At 49.5% G+C, this 23,296-nt stretch overlaps 1 protein-coding gene across 15 annotated transcripts in view; it reads left to right on the top strand.

Moving 5' to 3' along the window:
* FNBP1 (formin binding protein 1) overlaps positions 1 to 23,296 on the top strand; it is a 122,295-nt gene that overhangs the window by 64,491 nt on the left and 34,508 nt on the right. For 9 of the 15 annotated variants that reach the window (XM_073640720.1, XM_073640726.1, XM_073640724.1 and 6 more), the window contains 6 exons: positions 1,261 to 1,323; positions 2,602 to 2,706; positions 11,284 to 11,412; positions 11,728 to 11,874; positions 19,753 to 19,950; positions 21,267 to 21,449. In XM_073640720.1, coding sequence (XP_073496821.1) covers positions 1,261 to 1,323; positions 2,602 to 2,706; positions 11,284 to 11,412; positions 11,728 to 11,874; positions 19,753 to 19,950; positions 21,267 to 21,449 — 825 coding nt within the window. The remainder of the gene's footprint in view (positions 1 to 1,260; positions 1,324 to 2,601; positions 2,707 to 11,283; positions 11,413 to 11,727; positions 11,875 to 19,752; positions 19,951 to 21,266; positions 21,450 to 23,296) is intronic. The other 6 variants (XM_073640729.1, XM_073640730.1, XM_073640728.1 and 3 more) reach the window with 2 other exon arrangements.

Genomic DNA, 23,296 nt, shown 5'->3' with positions numbered 1-23,296 from the left:
GTAATGTAATGTATGTATACAGTGACTGCACCAGCAGAATAGTGAGTGCAGCTCTGGAGTATAATACAGGATGTAACTCAGGATCAGTACAGGATCAGTAATGTAATGTATGTACACAGTGATTGCACCAGTAGAATAGTGAGTGCAGCTCTGGAGTATAATACAGGATGTAACTCAGGACCAGTACAGGATCAGTAATGTAATGTATGTACACAGTGACTGCACCAGTAGAATAGTGAGTGCAGCTCTGGAGTATAATACAGGATGTAACTCAGGACCAGTACAGGATAAGTAATGTAATGTATGTACACAGTGACTGCACCAGTAGAATAGTGAGTGCAGCTCTGGAGTATAATACAGGATGTAACTCAGGACCAGTACAGGATAAGTAATGTAATGTATGTACACAGTGACTGCACCAGTAGAATAGTGAGTGCAGCTCTGGAGTATAATACAGGATGTAATTCAGGACCAGTACAGGATCAGTAATGTAATGTATGTACACAGTGACTGCACCAGTAGAATAGTGAGTGCAGCTCTGGAGTATAATACAGGATGTAACTCAGGACCAATACAGGATCAGTAATGTAATGTATGTATACAGTGACTGCACCAGCAGAATAGTGAGTGCAGCTCTGGAGTATAATACAGGATGTAACTCAGGATCAGTACAGGATCAGTAATGTAATGTATGTACACAGTGATTGCACCAGTAGAATAGTGAGTGCAGCTCTGGAGTATAATACAGGATGTAACTCAGGACCAGTACAGGATCAGTAATGTAATGTATGTACACAGTGACTGCACCAGTAGAATAGTGAGTGCAGCTCTGGAGTATAATACAGGATGTAACTCAGGACCAGTACAGGATAAGTAATGTAATGTATGTACACAGTGACTGCACCAGTAGAATAGTGAGTGCAGCTCTGGAGTATAATACAGGATGTAACTCAGGATCAGTACAGGATCAGTAATGCAATGTATGTACACAGTGACTGCACCAGTAGAATAGTGAGTGCAGCTCTGGAGTATAATACAGGATGTAACTCAGGACCAGTACAGGATAAGTAATGTAATGTATGTACACAGTGACTGCACCAGTAGAATAGTGAGTGCAGCTCTGGAGTATAATACAGGATAAGTGGATTTGAGAATTATTTGTGGCCACTTTGAAGCTTCGGGACGCCTCTCCTGGTGTCTGATTTGTCTTTTTCCCTCTTTGTTTTCCGTTCTTCCGTGTAATGTCTCTTTCCTCCGCAGAATTTCCATGAAGGTCGGAAGGCGCAGCAGCACATGGAGACCTGCTGGAAGCAGCTGGAGTCGGTGAGTTGGGGAAGTTCAGGTCGGAGGTCAACACGCAGGTCACATGACCATACCACATATAGAGAAGAGGGCAGAGGATGAGGAAGGTCTGTGATGTAATGATCTGAACACTTCAGCTGCAGGCGTTTCTCTATTTCTGCTGGTTACAATGTATTAGTGCAGACTAGATGCAATTGTAACAGACCCTCTGCTGTATGCAGTGGTGTCCAGTGTATGTAATCCTCTGTGAGCACAGAGAGGGAGATTTGTGCAGTGGTGAGTATCTGGCAGAGCAGTGACACGCGGCAGCTCGTTCCTGATTCTCACATTTCAGGATAGGGCACATACTTGTCTCCTCGGTCACTGAGCTCAGTGCTGTCAGCCGGTGACCTGCAGAGTCCGTGACTGCAGCGGTCTGATCTGCAGCCTCCCGCTCGCTGCTCTGCTGCCTTGCTTTCTGGGAGTTGTAGTGTTTTGTCTGTGTATTGCATGCTGGTCTGAGGCCCTGGAGCAGCAGGGGACCCTGGCATGTGTGCGGTCAGAGCGAAGATGGGTCAGCACGGGGGCTAGACTACAAAGCCCATCATGTCCTGTGATTTTACTCCTGTTTGGTGAATGTGGGCAGAATTGTCACGTGCATGGAGGAGACCTCATGACACACTGCAACGAACCCTCCCCTGACAGCATGAATATAGCGACCAGGATCCCTTGTAACAGTCCTCATCTGACCGCATGCTGCCATGACGACTGCACTTCCTCTAACAAGCAGCTTCCTGCAGTGACTAATATCCCCCCCTCCGTATCAGTGTTTGTATCTTATGTGTCTCAAACAATGAGGTTCCTCTCCCCCCAGTGGCGGCTACTAGAGATAAGTGAGGGTTTGCGTGGAGTAATAGTTCTGACATGGCCTGGGCAGCCTCCAGAGGCGTAACGATAATAGGGGTTACAATCACACCGGGCCCTGGAGCCTAGGGGGCCCCAAAGGTCTCTTTGACCCATATGAAAAGACCATTACTTTTAAAGACTTGCAATAATTGGGGTCCCCGTTAAAGCTTTTGCACTGGGGCCCACAAGCTTCTTGTTACACCACTGGCAGCCTCCGTGTAAAGACAGAAGACCCTCTTTCTCTATCATGAAGGTTGGGGGAGGGGGGGAGTGATTGTGATAAGCTCCGCCCCTGCCTAAGTACTTTCTAAGCCCCGCCCCAGAGGAGGCCTGAGGGAGGAGGAAAGCGGCGTTCACACCGTGAGATTCCAGCAGAGACTAGTTTTAATGTTTTTTTTTTTTTTTTTTGCTCAGAGTAAAAGAAGATTTGAGCGGGACTGTAAGGAGGCGGACCGGGCCCAGCAGTACTTCGAGAGGATGGACGCCGACATCAACGTCACGAAAGCCGATGTGGAGAAAGTGAGTATTAACGTGGGTCATGTGACCAGGGTACAGGACAACCGGTGGGGTGAATGGCCTGTCCCATGAAAGTCCATGGGTCCCCTGTGTAACGGCCCCTAGATGCTAGATGGTGTCGTCTCGGTACTGATAGATGGTGTGGCGTGGGCATCCGGTGCATGGCATTGTATGAGTGTTATGCCTACTGGGTGACCGCATTGTGTCATGAGGGTGGCCGCATTGTGTCATGAGGGTGGCCGCATTGTGCCAGAGGGTAGATTTGATTACTGCCGGGTGTCACAGTTGCAGTGTGTACACCGCAGCTGCCCGTTATTGTTATCTGGTGTCTGTGAGGAGTTTCCGGGGGGGGGGGTTATGATAATGATGGCGCAGGCGGTGCCTCACAGCCCATGAATTGTGACCGGTCCTGCCAGGGGGCGCAGCATGTGACCCCGTCATTACATAACCTCTTAATTCAGCAGGCAGGCCTGATGAAGGACTCATGTAAGCCTCCATTGTTCCTTGTGCCGGCGGATAATCACACGGATTGTGTGCTGCGCACGTGACAGTGCTATCATTGTCACCCCCTCACTCACTGGCAGCAGGGACCCCCGTCATTGGGACAAGGGGCATCCAGTCCTCATCATCAGATCATCTGCAGTTCTGCTCCATGTTATATACTTAGCATTTTTAATTCCTTACCTTCTTTTTATCTTTTCTTGCTGTCAGTGAATGCAAACCTACTTTCCATTCAGAGGTGGAAAGCCAATCCTGAATCTCCTCACAGCTGAGGGTTTGTTGCAGTTGTATTCTGTGTAGACAACACTCTGTGGATTCTAGACTGACACATAGTAACAAACTGTCAGGACAGGAGGTTGGTGCTGATGGGTTCATCACACAGAGGATTGTCCAGACTGAAACATTGTAGCAAATCCTCAGCTGTGAGCAGTAGAAATGTCATCAACTGTTTGTTTATAAACGTGAATGTTTCCCTTCCCTGACAACAAGCAGACATATTGAAAATGGTGGGGGAATAAAATTCAAATTGCTTTAGTTCTGCCCTTTCTCAGCATGTTGTAGATGTCTGTTTGCTGTAAATGAATGAAATCCAATCCTGACCTAGTTCTGCTCACAGAGCTGAGCGTCTTGCTACAATGTATCAGTGCAGTTGCCACCTCTGGAAAGGGGAGAGAATGTTCTACACTTGATTTCATTCAGTCACAGCAAGCAGAACGGCCCTGTCCACGAGCTGCAGGAGGAAGCAATCCTGCGTGAGAGGGATACAAGACGTGTCAGAGATGGCAGCATCTTCCTGGAGCGTATGTTGGGGGTTGTGACCACATCCAGGGCTCCAGTCCCTCCTCCTGTCACAACGGAGTCCTCCACTAGCTCCTCAGAGAAGTTGCTCCATTACATGATGCAGCTGCTGCGAGGAGGGGGCACTGTGATATATATGTATAGCAGCAGCATGTATGCTACGGAAGACAATGACCTATAGTGCCCCCATATACCGCAGCGCAGACACATGAAACATGCAGAACAGCAGAAAAATCCCTTGTGTCAACTGCAGGAGCTTATACTCTACAGGCAGGAGATGAGCCCAGCCTCGTGATAAAGCACACAGCTGTATGGGGCCCGGTAAAGCACAGTGCGAGTGGCAGCGCCCCCTGATGGCAGATTCAGGGTGGTGGCTGTTATTACTGCTGAGTGCCCAGTGCAGGATCACAGAGCGCCCCCTGCACTTCATGAACTATTTATGACCATAAATTATCCTGCAGAGCAGGCGGCGCTGTGAGATTTCCCGCAGAGATGGCGTGCAGGTCACCGGTGAGAGGAGATGACCTTCCATGTGCTGCCACTTAACTATACACTTTGCCATTCAATGCTTCACCATTTTCAAGAACGCTGCTTGCTGTAAGTGAATGGAAATATCCAGAGATTGAAAACCGTAGTCCAGTTAACAATACTGGTTGTTTGTTCTGCGAGGTGTCAGTGCTAGAGGTTTGTTACAATGTGTCTTGACTTCTCATGGGATCATAGAATGGATGCAATTGTAACAGACCATCAGATGCGGGAACCTTTAGTATTTGGGCAATTGGGATGTAAGCAGCAAAGAAGCTGCTATGCAATGGCAGCAAACAGAGATCTTGAAACGTTTCATTCAATGGTCACTAACCGGTAAATAGAGAGAAGGAAAGGAATTGTGGACACTTCTAGAGGGGAACCTTGTGCAGGAAGACAACTCTCATCATCCCCCCCCATACTACCAGATGTTATAGGAGTGTATGGGGGCATCTATAAGACCCTGCGAGGTTCGGAGGCTTTCATCTGTGCCTCCTGCAGCTCTCCACAGGGAGCCATTGTTTTCTGAACATTGCCCGGAATCCGCCCTGATGTGTGGTCACCTACCTCCGACCGCGTCCTCTCCAGACAGACAGCCGTGATGTGAGGTATATCTGCACAGTAACAGATGTCACTAGAGAGCAACTCCGTCTGGGCCGCAGTTAAAGGGCCCCTCCACGTAGTCCACTTTAACAGGCCCCTTCACCTGGGGTTTAAGTGCCCATCAGACTCAGTGAAAGGGCCCATCCACTTGTAAAATACCCATATGTTAATGGGCTTTGACAGGGAGCACTCCACCTGTGCGGGAGTGATATACAGGGGGTCAGACCGCCCTGCACTGTGGACTGCAGATCAGGGGAGGGGGCACCACACAATCTAGCAGGGGAACATTAGCTGCCAGGGAATTGTTATAGAAGCGGTGCCGGTCCCCGGGTGGAGCTGCACTTTAAGCAGTGCCCGTGGTGTTGATACCAGGCACAGGGGTAAACGTCTTGTACATATCATGTCTGCAGTGGAAGTGTTAATCCGGGACGCATCGTCCTCCTGTAATCTCATCTTATGAGCAGCGCAGCTAAATCTGGGTCTCCTTAATTAAAGCCATGCCGGTAATTATCTAGCGGATGACTCTGCGGTAATCTCAGGCGGCCACAAACGCAGCATGTGACTGCTGGTGACGAGGCCTTAGGTCTCAGTATCTCGGTAATCACCAATAGAGCTTATTTCTGTCTCTTTACTGAAATTCTCTGTGCTGCTGTGTGGCTCTGCTATTTCCACTATCACCCTGCGACAGGATCTCTCATGACATTATATAACCTCGTCACCTGAGCGAGCAGGTCACTATCTCCGACAATATCTTCTCACTGCACTCCTGAAATACTCTGTGCTGCTATGTGCACATATAGCTTTTTGTCCCCCTGCTTTCCCTGCTGCCGTCACATCTACTTGTCTGCAGAGCCCCCCATCCTCTCCCTCTCCTGTCCAGACTCTGCATTGTCACACTATAACACATTGCGGAGTGCCCTGGATGAAGCCGCACCTGCTATACGCAGAATGACCCGGCATAGACAGCAGCCCTGGCACACGTTCTAAACATGTTTTTTCCAGCGCTGCTCAAGGTGTGCTGTAGCGTCTGTGGAGAAAATCACTTTTGGCAGAAGACTTCATCCACTATAAGTTCATGCTCAATATGTATCTGCTCTCCATCTGGCTAAACAAGTCTACTTTACCACTCTCATCACATCTCTAGCCAATAATCCTAAACAGCTCTTTGAAACCTTCCACTCCCTCCTGAGCACTAAAGTACAGACCCCCGTCACCAACCTAAGTGCTGACAATCTGGCCACTTATTTCCTACAAAAAATCAATCATATCTGTCAAGAAATTCTTGCACAATCCCTTCAGAGTCTGGACCCCCTTCCCTCCTGCACCTCCAGTTCACTTTCCATTTTCGAGCCGGTCACAAAAGAAGTGACCAGACTTCTCGCTTCTTCTCGCCCTACAACCTGCAACAGTGACCCTATTGCATCACATCTCCTTCAGTCCCTTTCCCCAGCTGTCACTACCCACCTAACTGAAATATTTAACCTCTCTTTTTCTTCGGGTATCTTTCCCTCTTCATTCAAACATGCCATCATAACCCCTTTACTTAAAAAGCCATCCCTGGACGAGAACTTCACTGCTAACTACAGACCTGTCTCTAATCTTCCCTTCATCTCTAAACTCTGGAACGCTTGGTCCACTCCTGTCTCATCCACTGTCTCTCAGATAACTGAAACTGCCCTCACTAAAGTCTCTAATGATCTACTAACAGCTAAATCTAATGGTCACTGCTCCCTGCTGATTCTCCTGGATCTCTCTGCCGCCTTTGACACAGTGGATCACCAGATCCTCCTCACTGTGCTCCACTCTATAGGCCTCAATGAAACCATTCCCTCCTGGTTCTCCTCCTATCTCTCTGACCGGTCCTTCACTGTATCTTTTGCCGCCTCTTCTTTCTCTAATCTTCCCCTTACTATCGGGGTTCCCCAAGGATCTGTCCTAGGTCCCCTCCTCCTCTCCTTATACACTGCTCCTATTGGATAAACCATCAGCAGATTTTGTTTCCAGTATCATCTCTATGCTGATGACACCCAACTATACACCTCTTCCTCTGATATCACCCCCACTCTAATACAAAATACCAGTGATTGTCTGTCCGCTGTCTCTAACATCATGTCCTCCCTCTATCTGAAACTGAATCTCTCCAAAACTGAGCTCCTTATTGTACCTCCCTCTACTAACCTACTATACCTGACTTTTCAATTTCCTTGGGTGGTGCCACCATAACTCCCCAGCAGCACGCTCGCTGCCTTGGAGTCATATTTGACACACAACTTTACTTTATTCCCTATATTCAATCACTCACTCGCTCATGTCACCTGCACCTTAAAAACATCTCTAAAATCCGACCTTTTCTCACCTTTGATGCTGCAAAAACTCTTACTGTCGCTCTTATTCACTCTTGTCTGGACACTGCAACTCTCTTCTAATCGGTCTCCCTCTAACCAAACTCTCTCCTCTCCAATCCATTCTGAATGCAGCAGCCAGGGTCGTATTTCTATCAGGCCACTCCACCGACGCCTCTACCCTGTGCCAGTCATTACACTGGTTACCCATTCACCACAGAATACAATACAAACTCATCTCCCTCACCCACAAAGCTCTCTATAAATCTGCACCGTCCTATATCTCATCCCTCATTTCTGTCTATCGTCCCTCCCGTGCCCTCCGTTCTGCAACTGATCGAAGACTAGCATCCTCCTTAATCCAAACCTCACACATCCGTCTCCAAGACTTCTCTCGTGCCACGCCAGTTTTCTGGAATGCACTACCCCAAACGATCCGACTGATATTTAGCCCCCATGTCTTCAAACATGCTTTAAAAACACATCGGTTTAGACAAGCCGATCACCTCAACTCACCAACCTAACTCTCCCCTGTTCCCTCCTAAATGTTAATCTTAATCTGCCCCTGCCTATTCATCTTTCTCCACATCCTCCATGCACCAAATAGCACACGGTAACTGCTCTTAGACAGATACTGGCTGATGACCATGTTCTACCTATTGTGTCTCCCCATTTCCATATAGATTGTAAGCTTGCGAGCAGGACCCTCACTCCTCATGTAACTGTTGAAATGTCATACATTGTATTGTTTATATTGTCTGTACATGTCCCTACTTAATTGTAAAGTGCTGCGGAATATGTTGGCGCTATATAATAAAAATTATTATTATTATTATTATTAGACACCTTTACTTCACATGTGTCTGATACCAGCTGCTGACTTTGTGTTAAGTGTCCCTTTAAATCCCACAGTGTGCCTGGGCTGCAGTCTGCACTGGCGGGTACCCGTTATGCAATCCCATAACGGGGCTGTCATTCCCACAGCCTCGGCCACCTCAGATGTAGGGGTCCTGCCGGCTGATCCTCTTGCTCAGTCTTTTGAGTGTCTGCGCAGATGTTGGCTCGGACACTGGTAATTGGCAGGCGTGCTGGGCATTGGTATGCAGATGAGGTGCAGATTCCCACTCTCCTTGCCATATTGCTTCCTCCCGGCCACAGCGTAGTCTTTTCAGAGCTGGAGGCCGCTGGCACAGGATTTGGGGCCAGTGTATTCCTTGCACACAGATCAGTGGATAAGCAACTCTCTGCCAGGACAATGCCAGCATTACCCCCCCCCCCCCCCTCACATAATGGGCAGCATTCAGCCACGGCGCCGCTCATCCTCTCACCAGGGTAATGAGGCAGGTATGTGGAGAGCAGCGGTGCACGGGGGATGCAGGGGGAACCTCACTCACATTTATGGCCTCCCGGAAAGCTGGGTGACCGGTGAGATGGGCATGTGGGGCCTGCAGGGGTCATCACCCAGCAATAAGGCCACTGACACCTGCAACTCGATGGCATGGCGTGTGCGGAGATAAGCGTCTGCTATTGCCGCCTCTCCTGTCTGACCGCCCCGTCCGCCTATCGGTTGGGGATACTTCTGATTTCCCTGTATCTCGCAGGTGCCGCGCTCCGCTGGTAGCGATGCTGTAATGTGTGTGCCAGCTCCTCACATCCTCCGCAGTTACAATGTGACAGTAAATATTTGGGTCGGTGCATATGTCTCCAGGGTTTGTGCCAGACGTCGCTGAGCCCAGAGGATCGGCAAAGCAGTTGCCATAGCGATTCCCGTGGTGCCAGTGGTAGCGAAGCATAAATCTCTGGTCCTCAGTGTGAGAATTCACAATACACCAGACCGAAACCACAGATGTTATCATGCACCAATACACAGTAACAAAGCTTCACCAATGAGACCAACAAAGTGTTTATGACCCCCATCATCCACCCCCTGTATGTATAACCTGCATTATCCTCCCCTTGTATGTATGACTTCCATCATCCTCTTTATGTATGTATGACCCCCATCATCATCCCCTTGTATGTATTACCCCTATCATCCTCCCCCTGTATGTATTACCCCATCATCCTTCCCTTATGTGTATGACCCCCATCATCCAGTCCCTGTATGGATTACCCCATCATCCTTCCCTTGTGTGTATGACCCCCATCATCCACCCTGTGTATCCTTTGTATGTATGACCCCTATCATCCTCCCCTTGTATGTATGATCCCTATCATCCTTCCCTTGTGTGTATGACCCCCATCATCCAGTCCCTGTATGGATTACTCCATCATCCTTCCCTTGTGTGTATGACCCCCATCATCCACCCTGTGTATCCTTTGTATGTATGACCCCTATCATCCTTCCCTTGTGTGTATGATCCTATCATCCTACCCCTGTATGTATTACCCCATCATCCTTCCCTTATGTGTATGACCCCCATCATCCACCCTGTGTATCCCTTGTATGTATGACCCCTATCATCCTCCCCTTGTATGTATGACCCCTATCATCCTCCCCTTGTATGTATGACCCCTATCATCCTCCCCTTGTATGTATGACCTCCATCATCCTCTTTGTGTATGTATGACCCCCATCATCCTCCCCTTGTGTGTATGACCCCATCATCCACCCTGTGTATGTATGACCCCCATCATCCACCCTCTGTATGTATGACCCGCCTTATCCTCCCCTTGTATGTATGTACAGTACAGACCAAAAGTTTGGACACACCTTCTCATTTAAAGATTTTTCTGTATTTTCATGACTATGAAAATTGTACATTCACACTGAAGGCATCAAAACTATGAATTAACACATGTGGAATTATATACTTAACAAAAAAGTGTGAAACAACTGAAAATATGTCTTATATTCTAGGTTCTTCAAAGTAGCCACCTTTTGCTTTGATGACTGCTTTGCACATCCTCTTTGTGTATGTATGACCTCCATCATCCTCTTTGTGTGTGTATGACCCCATCATCCTCTTTGTGTATGTATGACCCCCATCATCCTCCCCTTGTGTGTATGACCCTTATAATCCTTCCCTTGTGTGTATGACCCCATCATCCTCTTTGTGTATGTATGACCCCCATCATCCACCCTCTGTATGTATGACCGCCTTATCCTCCCCTTGTAAGTATGTATGATTCCCATCATCCTCCCCTTGTGTGTATGACTCTTATCATCCTTCCCTTGTGTGTATGACCCCATCATCCACCCTGTGTATGTATGACCCCATCATCCTCTGTGTATGTATGACCCCCATCATCCACCCTCTGTATGTATGACCCGCCTTATCCTCCCCATGTATGTATGTATGTATGTATGTATGTATGATTCCCATCATCCTCCCCTTGTATGTATGACCCCCATCATCCTCTTTGTGTAGGTATGACCCCCATCATCCTCCCCTTGTATGTATGACCCCATTGTTTGCTCTTGGAGTGTATGACTCCCATCATCTGCACATACGGGAGCTGCCGCTCACTGAGTCTCTCTTGTTGGATTGTCTGTAACTTTCCGCTGCTGTTTTGGAGATTAGTCCTCAGTATCCAGTTCTGCTTCCGCTGCCCCCGGCTCGTGGCAGAGACGCCGCTGTGTCACTTCGGAGTCTTAGAAACCTGGGTGACAACCTCTGTGCCAGACTCCTTGTGATGCAGGTTGTCAGATGTCGCTACCTCTCCTCCACCAGTGCGGCCTGGGAATCTTGTTTGCTGGGTTTCCGGATTGTTGGGTGCTGGATTATCGGATGCCCCCGTAGATTATATGTTTATGATGATGGATTGTATCTGCCGCCCTCTCACTAATCCGGCTCTCTACCTCCCGCAGGCGCGGCAGCAGGCGCAGATACGTCACCAGATGGCAGACGACAGCAAAGGAGATTACTCCTCCGTGTTACAGAAGTTCAACCACGAGCAGCAGGAGCACTACCACACGCACATCCCCGCCATCTTCCAGGTGACTCGCTGCTTCACTGCTCGTGGAACCACAAGTCTCAGCTGCCCAAACACCCAGTGTATAACAACCATACTGTCTACTCCCAGGGAAGCATGGCATGCTGAGACTTCTAGTTCTAGCTCAGCTGGAGTCTGTGCACAGCTGTGCGGTCACACCTCTGCTCCCAGGTGTAAACCTGTCCACACACCGCAGTGTATCAGCCCGGAGCTCACAGAGGATTGTCCAGACCAGACACATTGTAACAAACCCTCATCTATGAGCAAAACAGGATCATTCTCCTGATTTTCCTTCCCAAAATCTCATATTACCCCCTAGAAACTACAAGACATGGAGGAAAAGAGGATAGTGCGGCTGGGCGATTCACTGAAAACCTATGCAGATCTCGACCGCCAGGTGATCCCCATCATCGGGAAATGTCTGGACGGAATCACAAAGTCAGCGGACTCTATCAATGGGAAACAGGTAGGAGGCAGAACATTGAGCGCAGCTCTGGAGAATGTTACAGAACATGTAATATATGTAAATACTGACTGCACCAGCAAACTAGTGAGTGCAGGTCTGGAGTATAATACAGGATGTAACTCAGGATAAGTAATGTGATGTATGTACACAGTGACTGCTCCAGCAGAATAGTGAGTGCAGCTCTGGAGTATAATACAGGATGTAACTCAGGATAAGTAATGTGATGTATGTACACAGTGACTGCTCCAGCAGAATAGTGAGTGCAGCTCTGGAGTATAATACAGGATGTAACTCAGGATAAGTAATGTGATGTATGTACACAGTGACTGCTCCAGCAGAATAGTGAGTGCAGCTCTGGAGTATAATACAGGATGTAACTCAGGATCAGTACAGGATAAGTAATGTATGTACACAGTGACTGCACCAGCAGAATAGTGAGTGAAGCTCTGGAGTATAATACAGGATGTAACTCAGGATCAGTACAAGATCAGTAATGTAATGTATGTACACAGTGACTGCACCAGCAAAATAGTGAGTGCTGCTTTGGAGTATAATAGAGGATGTAACTTAGGATCAGTACAGGATAAGTAATGTATATACACAGTGACTGCACCAGCAGAATAGTGAGTGCAGCTCTGGAGTATAATACAGGATGCAACTCAGAATCAGTACAGGATAAGTAATGTATGTACACAGTGACTGCACCAGCAGAATAGTGAGTGCAGCTCTGGAGTATAATACAGGATGTAACTCAGGAGCAGCACAGGATAAGTAATGTATGTACACAGTGACTGCACCAGCAGAATAGTGAGTGCAGCTTTGGAGTATAATAGAGGATGTAACTCAGGATCAGTACAGGATAAGTAATGTATGTGCACAGTGACTGCACCAGCAGAATAGTGAGTGCAGCTCTGGAGTATAATACAGGATGTAACGCAGGATCATTAAAGGATAAGTTATGTAATATATGTACACAGTGACTGCACCAGCAGAATAGTGAGTGCAGCTCTGGAGTATAATACAGGATGTAACTCAGGATCAGTACAGGATAAGTAATGTAATGTATGTACACAGTGACTGCACCAGCAGAATAGTGAGTGCAGCTCTGGAGTATCATACAGAATGTAACTCAGTATCAGTACAGGAGAAGTAATGTAATGTATGTACACAGTGACTGCACCAGCAGAATAGTGAGTCCAGCTCTGGAGTATAATACAGGATGTAACTCAGGATCAGTACACGATAAGTAATGTAATATACAGTACAGACCAAAAGTTTGGACGCACCTTCTCATTTAAAGATTTTTCTGTATTTTCATGACTATGAAAATTGTACATTCACACTGAAGGCATCAAAACTATAAATTAACACATGTGGAATTATATACTTAACAAAAAAGTGTGAAACAATTGAAAATATGTCTTATGTTCTAGGTTCTTCAAAGTAGCCACCCCTTGCTTTGATGACTGCTTTGCACACTCTTGGCATTCTCTTGATGAGCTTCAAGAGGTAGTCACCGGAAATGGTTTTTACTTCAAATGTGTGCCCTGTCAGGTTTAATAAGTGGGATTTCTTGCCTTATAAATGGGGTTGGGACCATCAGTTGTGTTGTGCAGAAGTCAGGTGGATACACAGCTGATAGTCCTACTGAATAGACTGTTAGAATTTATATTATGACAAGAAAAAAGCAGCTAAGTAAAGAAAAACGAGTGGCCATCATTACTTTAAGAAATGAAGGTCAGTCAGTCTGAAAAATTGGGAAAACTTTGAAAGTGTCCCCAAGTGCAGTTGCAAAAACCATCAAGCGCTACAAAGAAACTGGCTCACATGAGGACCGCCCCAGGAAAGGAAGACCAAGAGTCACCTCTGCTTCTGAGGATAAGTTTATCCGAGTCACCAGCCTCAGAAATTGCAGGTTAACAGCAGTTCAGATTAGAGACCAGGTCAATGCCACACAGAGTTCTAGCAGCAGACACATCTCTTCAACAACTGTTAAGAGGAGACTTTGTGCAGCGGGCCTTCATGGTAAAATAGCTGCTAGGAAACCACTGCTAAGGACAGGCAACAAGCAGAAGAGACAAGTTTGGGCTAAAGAACACAAGGAATGGACATTAAACCAGTGGAAATCTGTGCTTTGGTCTGATGAGTCCAAATTTGACACCGTGTCTTTGTGCGATGCAGAAAAGGTGAACGGATGGACTCTACATGCCTGGTTCCCACCGTGAAGCATGGAGGAGGAGATGTGATGGTGTGGGGGTGCTTTGCTGGTGACACTGTTGGGGATTTATTCAAAATTGAAGGCATACTGAACCAGCATGGCTACCACAGCATCTTGCAGCGGCATGCTATTCCATCCGGTTTGCGTTTAGTTGAACCATCATTTATTTTTCAACAGGACAATGACCCCAAACACTCCTCCAGGCTGTGTAAGGGCTATTTGACCAAGTAGGAGAGTGATGGGGTGCTACGCCAGATGACCTGGCCTCCACAGTCACCAGACCTGAACCCAATCGAGATGGTTTGGGGTGAGTTGAACTGCAGAGTGAAGACAAAAGGGTCAACAAGTGCTAAGCATCTCTGGGAACTCCTTCAAGATTGTTGGAAGACCATTTCCGTTGAGTACCTCTTGTAGCTCATCAAGAGAATGCCAAGAGTTTGCAAAGCAGTCATATAAGCAAAAGGTGGCTACTTTGAAGAACCTAGAATATAAGACATATTTTCAGTTGTTTCACACTTTTTTGTTAAGTATATAATTCCACATGTGTTAATTCATAGTTTTGATGCCTTCAGTGTGAATGTACAATTTTCATAGTCATGAAAATACAGAAAAATCTTTAAATGAGAAGGTGTGTCCAAACTTTTGGTCTGTACTGTATGTACACAGTAACTGCACCAGCAGAATAGTGAGTGCAGCTCTGGAGTATAATACAGGATGTAACTCAGGATCAGTACAGGATAAGTAATATAATGTATGTACACAATGACTCCACCAGCAGAATAGTGAGTGCAGCTCTGGGGTATAATACAGGATGTAACTCAGGATCAGTAATGTGATGTATGTACACAGTGACTGCACCAGCAGAATAGTGAGTGCAGCTTTGGAGTATAATAGAGGATGTAACGCAGGATCAGTACAGGATAAGTAATGTATGTACACAGTGACTGCACCAGCAGAATAGTGAGTGCAGCTCTGGAGTATAATACAGGATGTAACGCAGGATCATTAAAGAATAAGTAATGTAATGTATGTACACAGTGACTGCACCAGCAGAATAGTGAGTGCAGCTCTGGAGTATAATAGAGGATGTAACTCAGGATCACTGCAGGATCAGTAATGTATGTACACAGTGACTGCACCAGCAGAATAGTGAGCGCAGCTCTGGTGTATAATACAGGATGGTAATGCATGGTGGCCATGCTGCTATGTGCTATTACAGCCGTGTTGTCACAGGCGGTGTGTGACCTCGACTCAGCCGTTCTTCCTTCACCTCTGGGCCATCCACCAGGCTGCAGCCTCCATTACTATCATGGATATACCTGTATCAGTGCCAGACCTCCAGTTTCCTTCCTGAGCGCTGGGTGGAGATGTGTTTGTCGCCGTGTCTTATCTGTTGTTGAGTCCTGGGAAATCCTGCAGAGCGCTGAGGATGTGACACCTATCGATCAGGGAAAAAAACATGAAATCGCTATCTGCTGTTCCAGCACGCCCTGCCTTCCTGTTATTAGGTCAGCGGATTATCACCCCCATCTTCTGCTGTTATTCTACTGTGCGGATAATTTTCCACACATCTGACACCATTGTACATACGTTCTCATGTGTATATGTAAATCCACCAGATGTGAGATAATGACTGGGACGCTCTTCAGCACACTCCTCTCCTGAAATACTCTGTGCTGGTGAGAGACCCTTCTTCTTCCACTAACCAACTCTCTTGTACCATCTCCTCTCCTGAAATACACTGTGCTGCTGAAGGACAGTATTTCTTCCACCACTCCGTCTTGCAGTCATGGATGTGCCGAGTAGCTGAACCCCTTTTTGCTCTGTGCACATATGGATCTCATTACTGTACAGCCATGTTTAGTAAGAGCGGACGTGCTGGGGACTACAGCCCCTTCATTCCTGGTCACTGCCCCCCACTCATGTCAGTGGAGATTCCAGCGTAATGACACAGTCCAACATCCCGGGGGTCATTTCTCCTTTAAGACGAACTTTCCAGCAGCGTCTTATCAAGACCGCAGAGCGATCTCCAGATGTGGGCGCCGCGTGGATCCTCCGTTACACCGACCGGAGACAGATGTCAAGATGACATCACCGCCGTGGCGGCTACAATACGTCTCCCTCGTCCTCCATTATCCAGAGCCTGAATACAAAGATCCCCTGTGGACGTCACTGTCACGAAGCCCCAGCAGTTATAGCATCCAGTGATGTAAGGACATTGCAGAAGTCCTATGGTGACGGAATATGGATTGAAATCGGACTACTCCTCCCATCATGTAGAGCACAGATGTGTAATGCCCCTTATAGCATCGGGGGAGGGGATGCGACAACCACCCCCAGCACATTTATACGTCCAATGAGGTTCTTTTTTGCACTTTAGGGAGGCAGTGAAGAGTTGATGCCTCTTCACCTGGTGAATGAATGCTGTAAACCTGGAGCAGCTGCGACCTCCACTAGTTCAGGATCATTGCAGGCGACATCTTCTCTTCCTCATGTATAATGACAGGGTAGAGACTCCTAATCTGACCGCAGCGTGAAAACAAGAAGTGCACGCGGCTGCCGTCACCCCACGGCTCTCCAGCTGTCCTCCAACACCTCTCCCGGGGGATGGGGTCTTGGCACCACTCCTGGCATTGTCCCCTCTGCCAGGCGTCCTGCTATCTGCCGACTTCTCTGTGTCTTGCATCACATTCCAGAAATAGCTCCGGAGTGATAACGAGTGAGCGCCAATGATAGCGCCCCACAGTCCCAGGGATCGCTGTGCCCCGGCCAATAATGCCCCACAGTCCCAGGATCGCTGTGCCCCGGCCAATAATGCCCCACAGTCCCAGGATCTCTGTGCCCCAGCCAATAATGCCCCACAGTCCCAGGGATCGCTGTGCCCCGGCCAATATTGCCTCACAGTCCCAGGATAGCTGTGCCCCGGCCAATAATGCCCCACAGTCCCAGGATCACGGTGTCCTCTGCCAATAATGCCCCACAGTCCCAGGATCACTGTGTCCTCGGCCGATAATGCCCCAGGATCGCTGTGCCCCGGCCAATAATGCCTCACAGTCCCAGGATTGCTGTGCCCCGGCCAATAATGCCCCACAGTCCCAGGATTGCTGTGCCCCGGCCAATAATGCCCCACAGTCCCAGGATCGCTGTGCCCCGGCCAATAATGCCCCACAGTCCCAGGATCGCTGTGCCCCGGCCAATAATGCCCCACAGTCCCAGGATCGCTGTGCCCCGGCCAATAATGCCCCACAGTCCCAGGATCTCTGTGCCCCGGCCAATAATGCCCCACAGTCCCAGGATCTCTGTGCCCCGGCCAATAATGCCCCACAGTCCCAGGATCTCTGTGCCCCGGCCAATAATGCCCCACAGTCCCAGGATCTCTGTGCCCCGGCCAATAATGCCCCACAGTCCCAGGATCTCTGTGCCCCGGCCAATAATGCCCCACAGTCCCAGGATCTCTGTGCCCCGGCCAATAATGCCGCAAAGTCCCAGGGATCGCTGTGCCCCGGCCAATAATGCCCCACAGTTCCAGGATAGCTGTGTCCTCGGCCAGTAATGCCCCACAGTCCCAGGATCTCTGTGCCCCGGCCAATAATGCCCCACAGTCCAGGATCTCTGTGCCCCGGCCAATAATGCCCCACAGTCCCAGGATCTCTGTGCCCCGGCCAATAATGCCCCACAGTCCCAGGATCTCTGTGCCCCGGCCAATAATGCCCCACAGTCCCAGGATCTCTGTGCCCCGGCCAATAATGCCCAACAGTCCCAGGATCTCTGTGCCCCGGCCAATAATGCCCCAAAGTCCCAGGGATCGCTGTGCCCCGGCCAATAATGCCCCACAGTCCCAGGATAGCTGTGTCCTCGGCCAGTAATGCCCCACAGTCCCAGGATCACTGTGCCCCGGCCAATAATGCCCCACAGTCCCAGGATAACTGTGCCCCGGCCAATAATGCCCCACAGTCCCAGGATCTCTGTGCCCCGGCCAATAATGCCCCACAGTCCCAGGGATCGCTGTGCCCCGGCCAATAATGCCTCACAGTCCCAGGATCACTGTGTCCTCTGCCAATAATGCCCCACAGTCCCAGGATCACTGTGTCCTCTGCCAATAATGCCCCACAGTCCCAGGATTGCTGTGTCCTCGGCCGATAATGCCCCAGGATCGCTGTGTCCTCGGCCAGTAATGCCCCACAGTCCCAGGATCGCTGTGCCCCGGCCAATAATGCCCCATAGTCCCAGGATCGCTGTGCCCCGGCCAATAATGCCCCACAGTCCCAGGATCTCTGTGCCCCTGCCAATAATGCCTCACAGTCCCAGGGATCGCTGTGCCCCGGCCAATAATGCCTCACAGTCCCAGGATAGCTGTGCCCCGGCCAATAATGCCCCACAGTCCCAGGATCACCGTGTCCTCTGCCAATAATGCCCCACAGCCCCAAGATCACTGTGTCCTCGGCCGATAATGCCCCAGGATCGCTGTGTCCTCGGCCAGTAATGCCCCACAGTCTCAGGATTGCTGTGTCCCCGGTCAATAATGCCCCAGAATCCCAGGATCGCTGTGTCCTCGGCCAATAATGCCCCGGAGTCCCAGGGATCGCTGTGTCCCCCGGCCGATAAGGCCCCCGGAGTCCCAGGGATCGCTGTGTCCCCCGGCCGATAAGGCCCCCGGAGTCCCAGGGATCGCTGTGTCCCCCGGCCGATAAGGCCCCCGGAGTCCCAGGGATCGCTGTGTCCCCCGGCCGATAAGGCCCCCGGAGTCCCAGGGATCGCTGTGTCCCCCGGAGTCCCAGGGATCGCTGTGTCCCCCGGAGTCCCAGGGATCGCTGTGTCCCCCGGAGTCCCAGGGATCGCTGTGTCCCCCGGAGTCCCAGGGATCGCTGTGTCCCCCGGAGTCCCAGGGATCGCTGTGTCCCCCGGAGTCCCAGGGATCGCTGTGTCCCCCGGAGTCCCAGGGATCGCTGTGTCCCCCGGAGTCCCAGGGATCGCTGTGTCCCCCGGAGTCCCAGGGATCGCTGTGTCCCCCGGAGTCCCAGGGATCGCTGTGTCCCCCGGAGTCCCAGGGATCGCTGTGTCCCCCGGAGTCCCAGGGATCGCTGTGTCCCCCGGAGTCCCAGGGATCGCTGTGTCCCCCGGAGTCCCAGGGATCGCTGTGTCCCCCGGAGTCCCAGGGATCGCTGTGTCCCCCGGAGTCCCAGGGATCGCTGTGTCCCCCGGAGTCCCAGGGATCGCTGTGTCCCCCGGAGTCCCAGGGATCGCTGTGTCCCCCGGAGTCCCAGGGATCGCTGTGTCCCCCGGAGTCCCAGGGATCGCTGTGTCCCCCGGAGTCCCAGGGATCGCTGTGTCCCCCGGAGTCCCAGGGATCGCTGTGTCCCCCGGAGTCCCAGGGATCGCTGTTGTCCTCATGTGTTATCAGACAGTGACCAGGTTTGTGCCTGGCTTGGAGTGGGATGGCTGTATCTACAAGGAGTTGTACCTCAAGGGCAGTGACACCCCCATGTTGTTTCACCTTCCCCCTCTGAAATAAGGAGGTTACTTTGGACGTTTCCTGCACGATTCCTCCCCTTCTTGGGGTGCCTTCTTCCCCTTGTGACGTCTTCTCTTTAGTCTTTACGCTGCACAGAGCAGTAGGATCGATCACCTCATGCTTCACCCTCTTTGCCTTCTTTCCTCAGGACTCGCAGACAGTTATTGAATCCTATAAGTCCGGCTTTGAGCCTCCCGGAGACGTTGACTTTGAGGACTTCACCCAGTCCATGAAGCGCACCATCTCCGACACCAGCCTCACCAACAGCCGGGCAGATGGGAAGAGTGACCCCAAGATCTCCGGCAAATCCCGCGGAAAACTGTGGCCTTTCATCAAGAAAAACAAGGTACTGAGCGATGGTTCCCGGACCGGTGCTCTAGATTTATATAGTTTATTTATTTTTAGCTTTTTTATTTATTTTTATTTTATTGATTATTTTACAACATTTTCTCATCTTCACCATTAATTTAGATTAATCACCATTAATAAGTGTTCCCGATCAGCATGCTAACAGCCCTCACCTCCGGTTGCGGTTTATAGCGAGCGTTATAAACCCTGGATCTCTTCTCTGCATTTCATGGCACAAACCCGGGTCTTCCCCAGCCTCCCCCGACTTGTAAAATCATGTGTGATAGAGTTAATAATGAATCTCATCGTCCTCCATAGTAGAGGATTGGCTGAATCACTGGGGTGTGACATCACTGGGGTGTGACATCACCGGTATACAATGGACACGCCTCCCATTTCAGTGATGTCATTGGTTTGATGCATGTTTATTGGCTGCATGGTTGGGGGGCTATCAGACCACTGGGGGACCCTCGCTTTATGCCATGCTGATATTCTGGTAGACTTTTTCTACTTATAGCTGATCTTGGTTTTGCGCTGTGCATGCTGACGCTCGCCATTCACCGCCTTCATCAAAGCAGCGCTACAGAGGTGTAGTGTGCTGTGCGGGGAGGGGTGATATTTAATGGGGCCCTGTCCTATAATGTGCACCCCTAGGGACTGATCTGCAGACTGTGATGCGATGTGCTGCTGGACTCTCTGTCCTCTGTTTAATCAGAAATAAAGGAGCCCGTGCCATTCAATAAAGGGGCTGTTCAGGGTTAGAAAAAGATGGCTCTGTTTTCTTCCTAAAACTGTGCCACCTCTTTCTTCAGGTTGTGGCTGGTATTGCAGCTGAGCTCCATTAACATAAATAAGAGTAAGGTACAATACCGTACTGTTCCTAGGAGGTGGCGCTCACTGGAAGTCTTTTCTAAACTTCCCCTTTAAATAATGGAAAAGGGTTATAAACAAAGTGGGTGATAACTGATTACGGTAGCGATGTAGTGCACGGCTGCATGCACAGCCTGGTGGCAGGTGCAGTTTGGGGAGGGAGGGGGATGCTGCTGCATGAAGTCTGCATGGCTCTGGAGCAGTTTCTTCACTGAGTATCGCTTCTTCTCCTAACATTGCCAGCTTCCTTCCTCTCTGTCACAGCCACCACCACTGCCATGGAATCGCCTTTTTTTATTTTATTTTTATTTGTACTTTTTCTTGATTTGATATAATTGGTTCATATTTCATGTTGTTTTTAACCCTTTTGGTTTTGTGTTTTTATTATTTTTGTTTCTTTTGCTTTGGTTTCTCTTCTGTCACTGCTCCTTCTCTTACATATAGCTTATGTCCCTCTTAACGTCCCCTCATCAGCCCCCTCCTCCGCCCCCGGCCTCTGCCTCACCCTCTGCTGTTCCCAACGGCCCCCAGTCTCCCAAGCAGCAAAAGGAGCCCCTCTCCCATCGCCTCAACGACTTCATGACCTCCAAACCCAAAATCCACTGCTTCAGGAGTCTAAAGCGCGGGGTAAGTCGTGCTCTGGTGTATCCCCTGTATGCTTCATCTGTACCCTCATCACCTGCGACCACCGATCACTCATCACTGTGGCCATCGGCTAGCTGAGAAGTAATGGTGGAGAGAGCGACTACTGGGCTGAGGTACTGGTGTGTAAAAATCTAGAGATCGGTGGCTGAGAATGCCGCCTATCCATCACTAGAGATCAGCGGTGACATCACTGAGAATGCCTCCTATCCATCACTAGAGATTAGCGGTGACATCACTGAGAATGCCGCCTATCCATCACTAGAGATCAGCAGTGACATCACTGAGAATGCCGCCTATCCATCACTAGAGATCAGCGGTGACATCACTGAGAATGCCACCTATCCATCACTAGAGATCAGCAGTGACATCACTGAGAATGCCGCCTATCCATCACTAGAGATCAGCTGTGACATCACTCAGAATGCCTCCTATCCATCACTAGAGATCAGCGGTGACATCACTGAGAATGCCGCCTATCCATCACTAGAGATCAGCAGTGACATCACTGAGAATGCCACCTATCCATCACTAGAGATCAGCAGTGACATCACTGAGAATGCCGCCTATCCATCACTAGAGATCAGCTGTGACATCACTCAGAATGCCGCCTATCCATCACTAGAGATCAGCAGTGACATCACTGAGAATGCCGCCTATCCATCACTAGAGATCAGCAGTAACATCACTGAGAATGCCGCCTATCCATCACTAGAGATCAGCTGTGACATCACTCAGAATGCCTCCTATCCATCACTAGAGATCAGCGGTGACATCACTGAGAATGCTGCCTATCCATCACTAGAGATCAGCTGTGACATCACTCAGAATGCCTCCTATCCATCACTAGAGATCAGCGGTGACATCACTGAGAATGCCGTCTATCCATCACTAGAGGTCAGCGGTGACATCACTGAGAATGCCGCCTATCCATCACTAGAGATCAGCGGTGAGATCACTGAGAATGCCGCCTATCCATCACTAGAGATCAGAGGTGACATCACTGAGAATGCCGCCTATCCATCACTAGAGATCAGCGGTGACATCACTAAGAATGCCACCTATCCATCACTAGAGATCAGCGGTGACATCACTAAGAATGCCGCCTATCCATCACTAGAGATCAGCGGTGACTTCACTGAGAATGCCGCCTATCCATCACTAGAGATCAGCGGTGACTTCACTGAGAATGCCGCCTATCCATCACTAGAGATCAGTGGTGACTTCACTGAGAATGCCGCCTATCCATCATTAGAGATCAGCGGTGACATTAGAGATCAGCGGTGACATCACTGAGAATGCCACCTATCCATCACTAGAGATCAGCGGTGACATCACTGAGAATGCCGCCTATCCATCACTAGAGATCAGCGGTGACATCACTGAGAATGCCGCCTATCCATCACCAGAGATCAGCGGTGACATCACTGAGAATGCCGCCTATCCATCACTAGAGATCAGAGGTGACATCACTGAGAATGCCGCCTATCCATCACTAGAGATCAGCAGTGACATCACTGAGAATGCCGCCTATCCATCACTAGAGATCAGAGGTGACATCACTGAGAATGCCGCCTATCCATCACCAGAGATCAGCGGTGACATCACTGAGAATGCCGCCTATCCATCACTAGAGATCAGAGGTGACATCACTGAGAATGCTGCCTATCCATCACTAGAGATCAGCGGTGACATCACTGAGAATGCCCCCTATCCATCACTAGAGATCAGCGGTGACATCACTGAGAATGCCGCCTATCCATCACTAGAGATCAGCGGTGACATCACTGAGAATGCCGCCTATCCATCACTAGAGATCAGCGGTGACATCA

This window comes from Phyllobates terribilis, unplaced genomic scaffold, assembly GCF_046119375.1.
Source record: "Phyllobates terribilis strain yellow unplaced genomic scaffold, ASM4611937v1 Scaffold_7__3_contigs__length_470593459, whole genome shotgun sequence".
In the NCBI taxonomy this organism is placed as follows: Eukaryota; Metazoa; Chordata; class Amphibia; order Anura; family Dendrobatidae; genus Phyllobates; species Phyllobates terribilis.
This window is presented reverse-complemented; position numbering and strand designations above follow the sequence as displayed.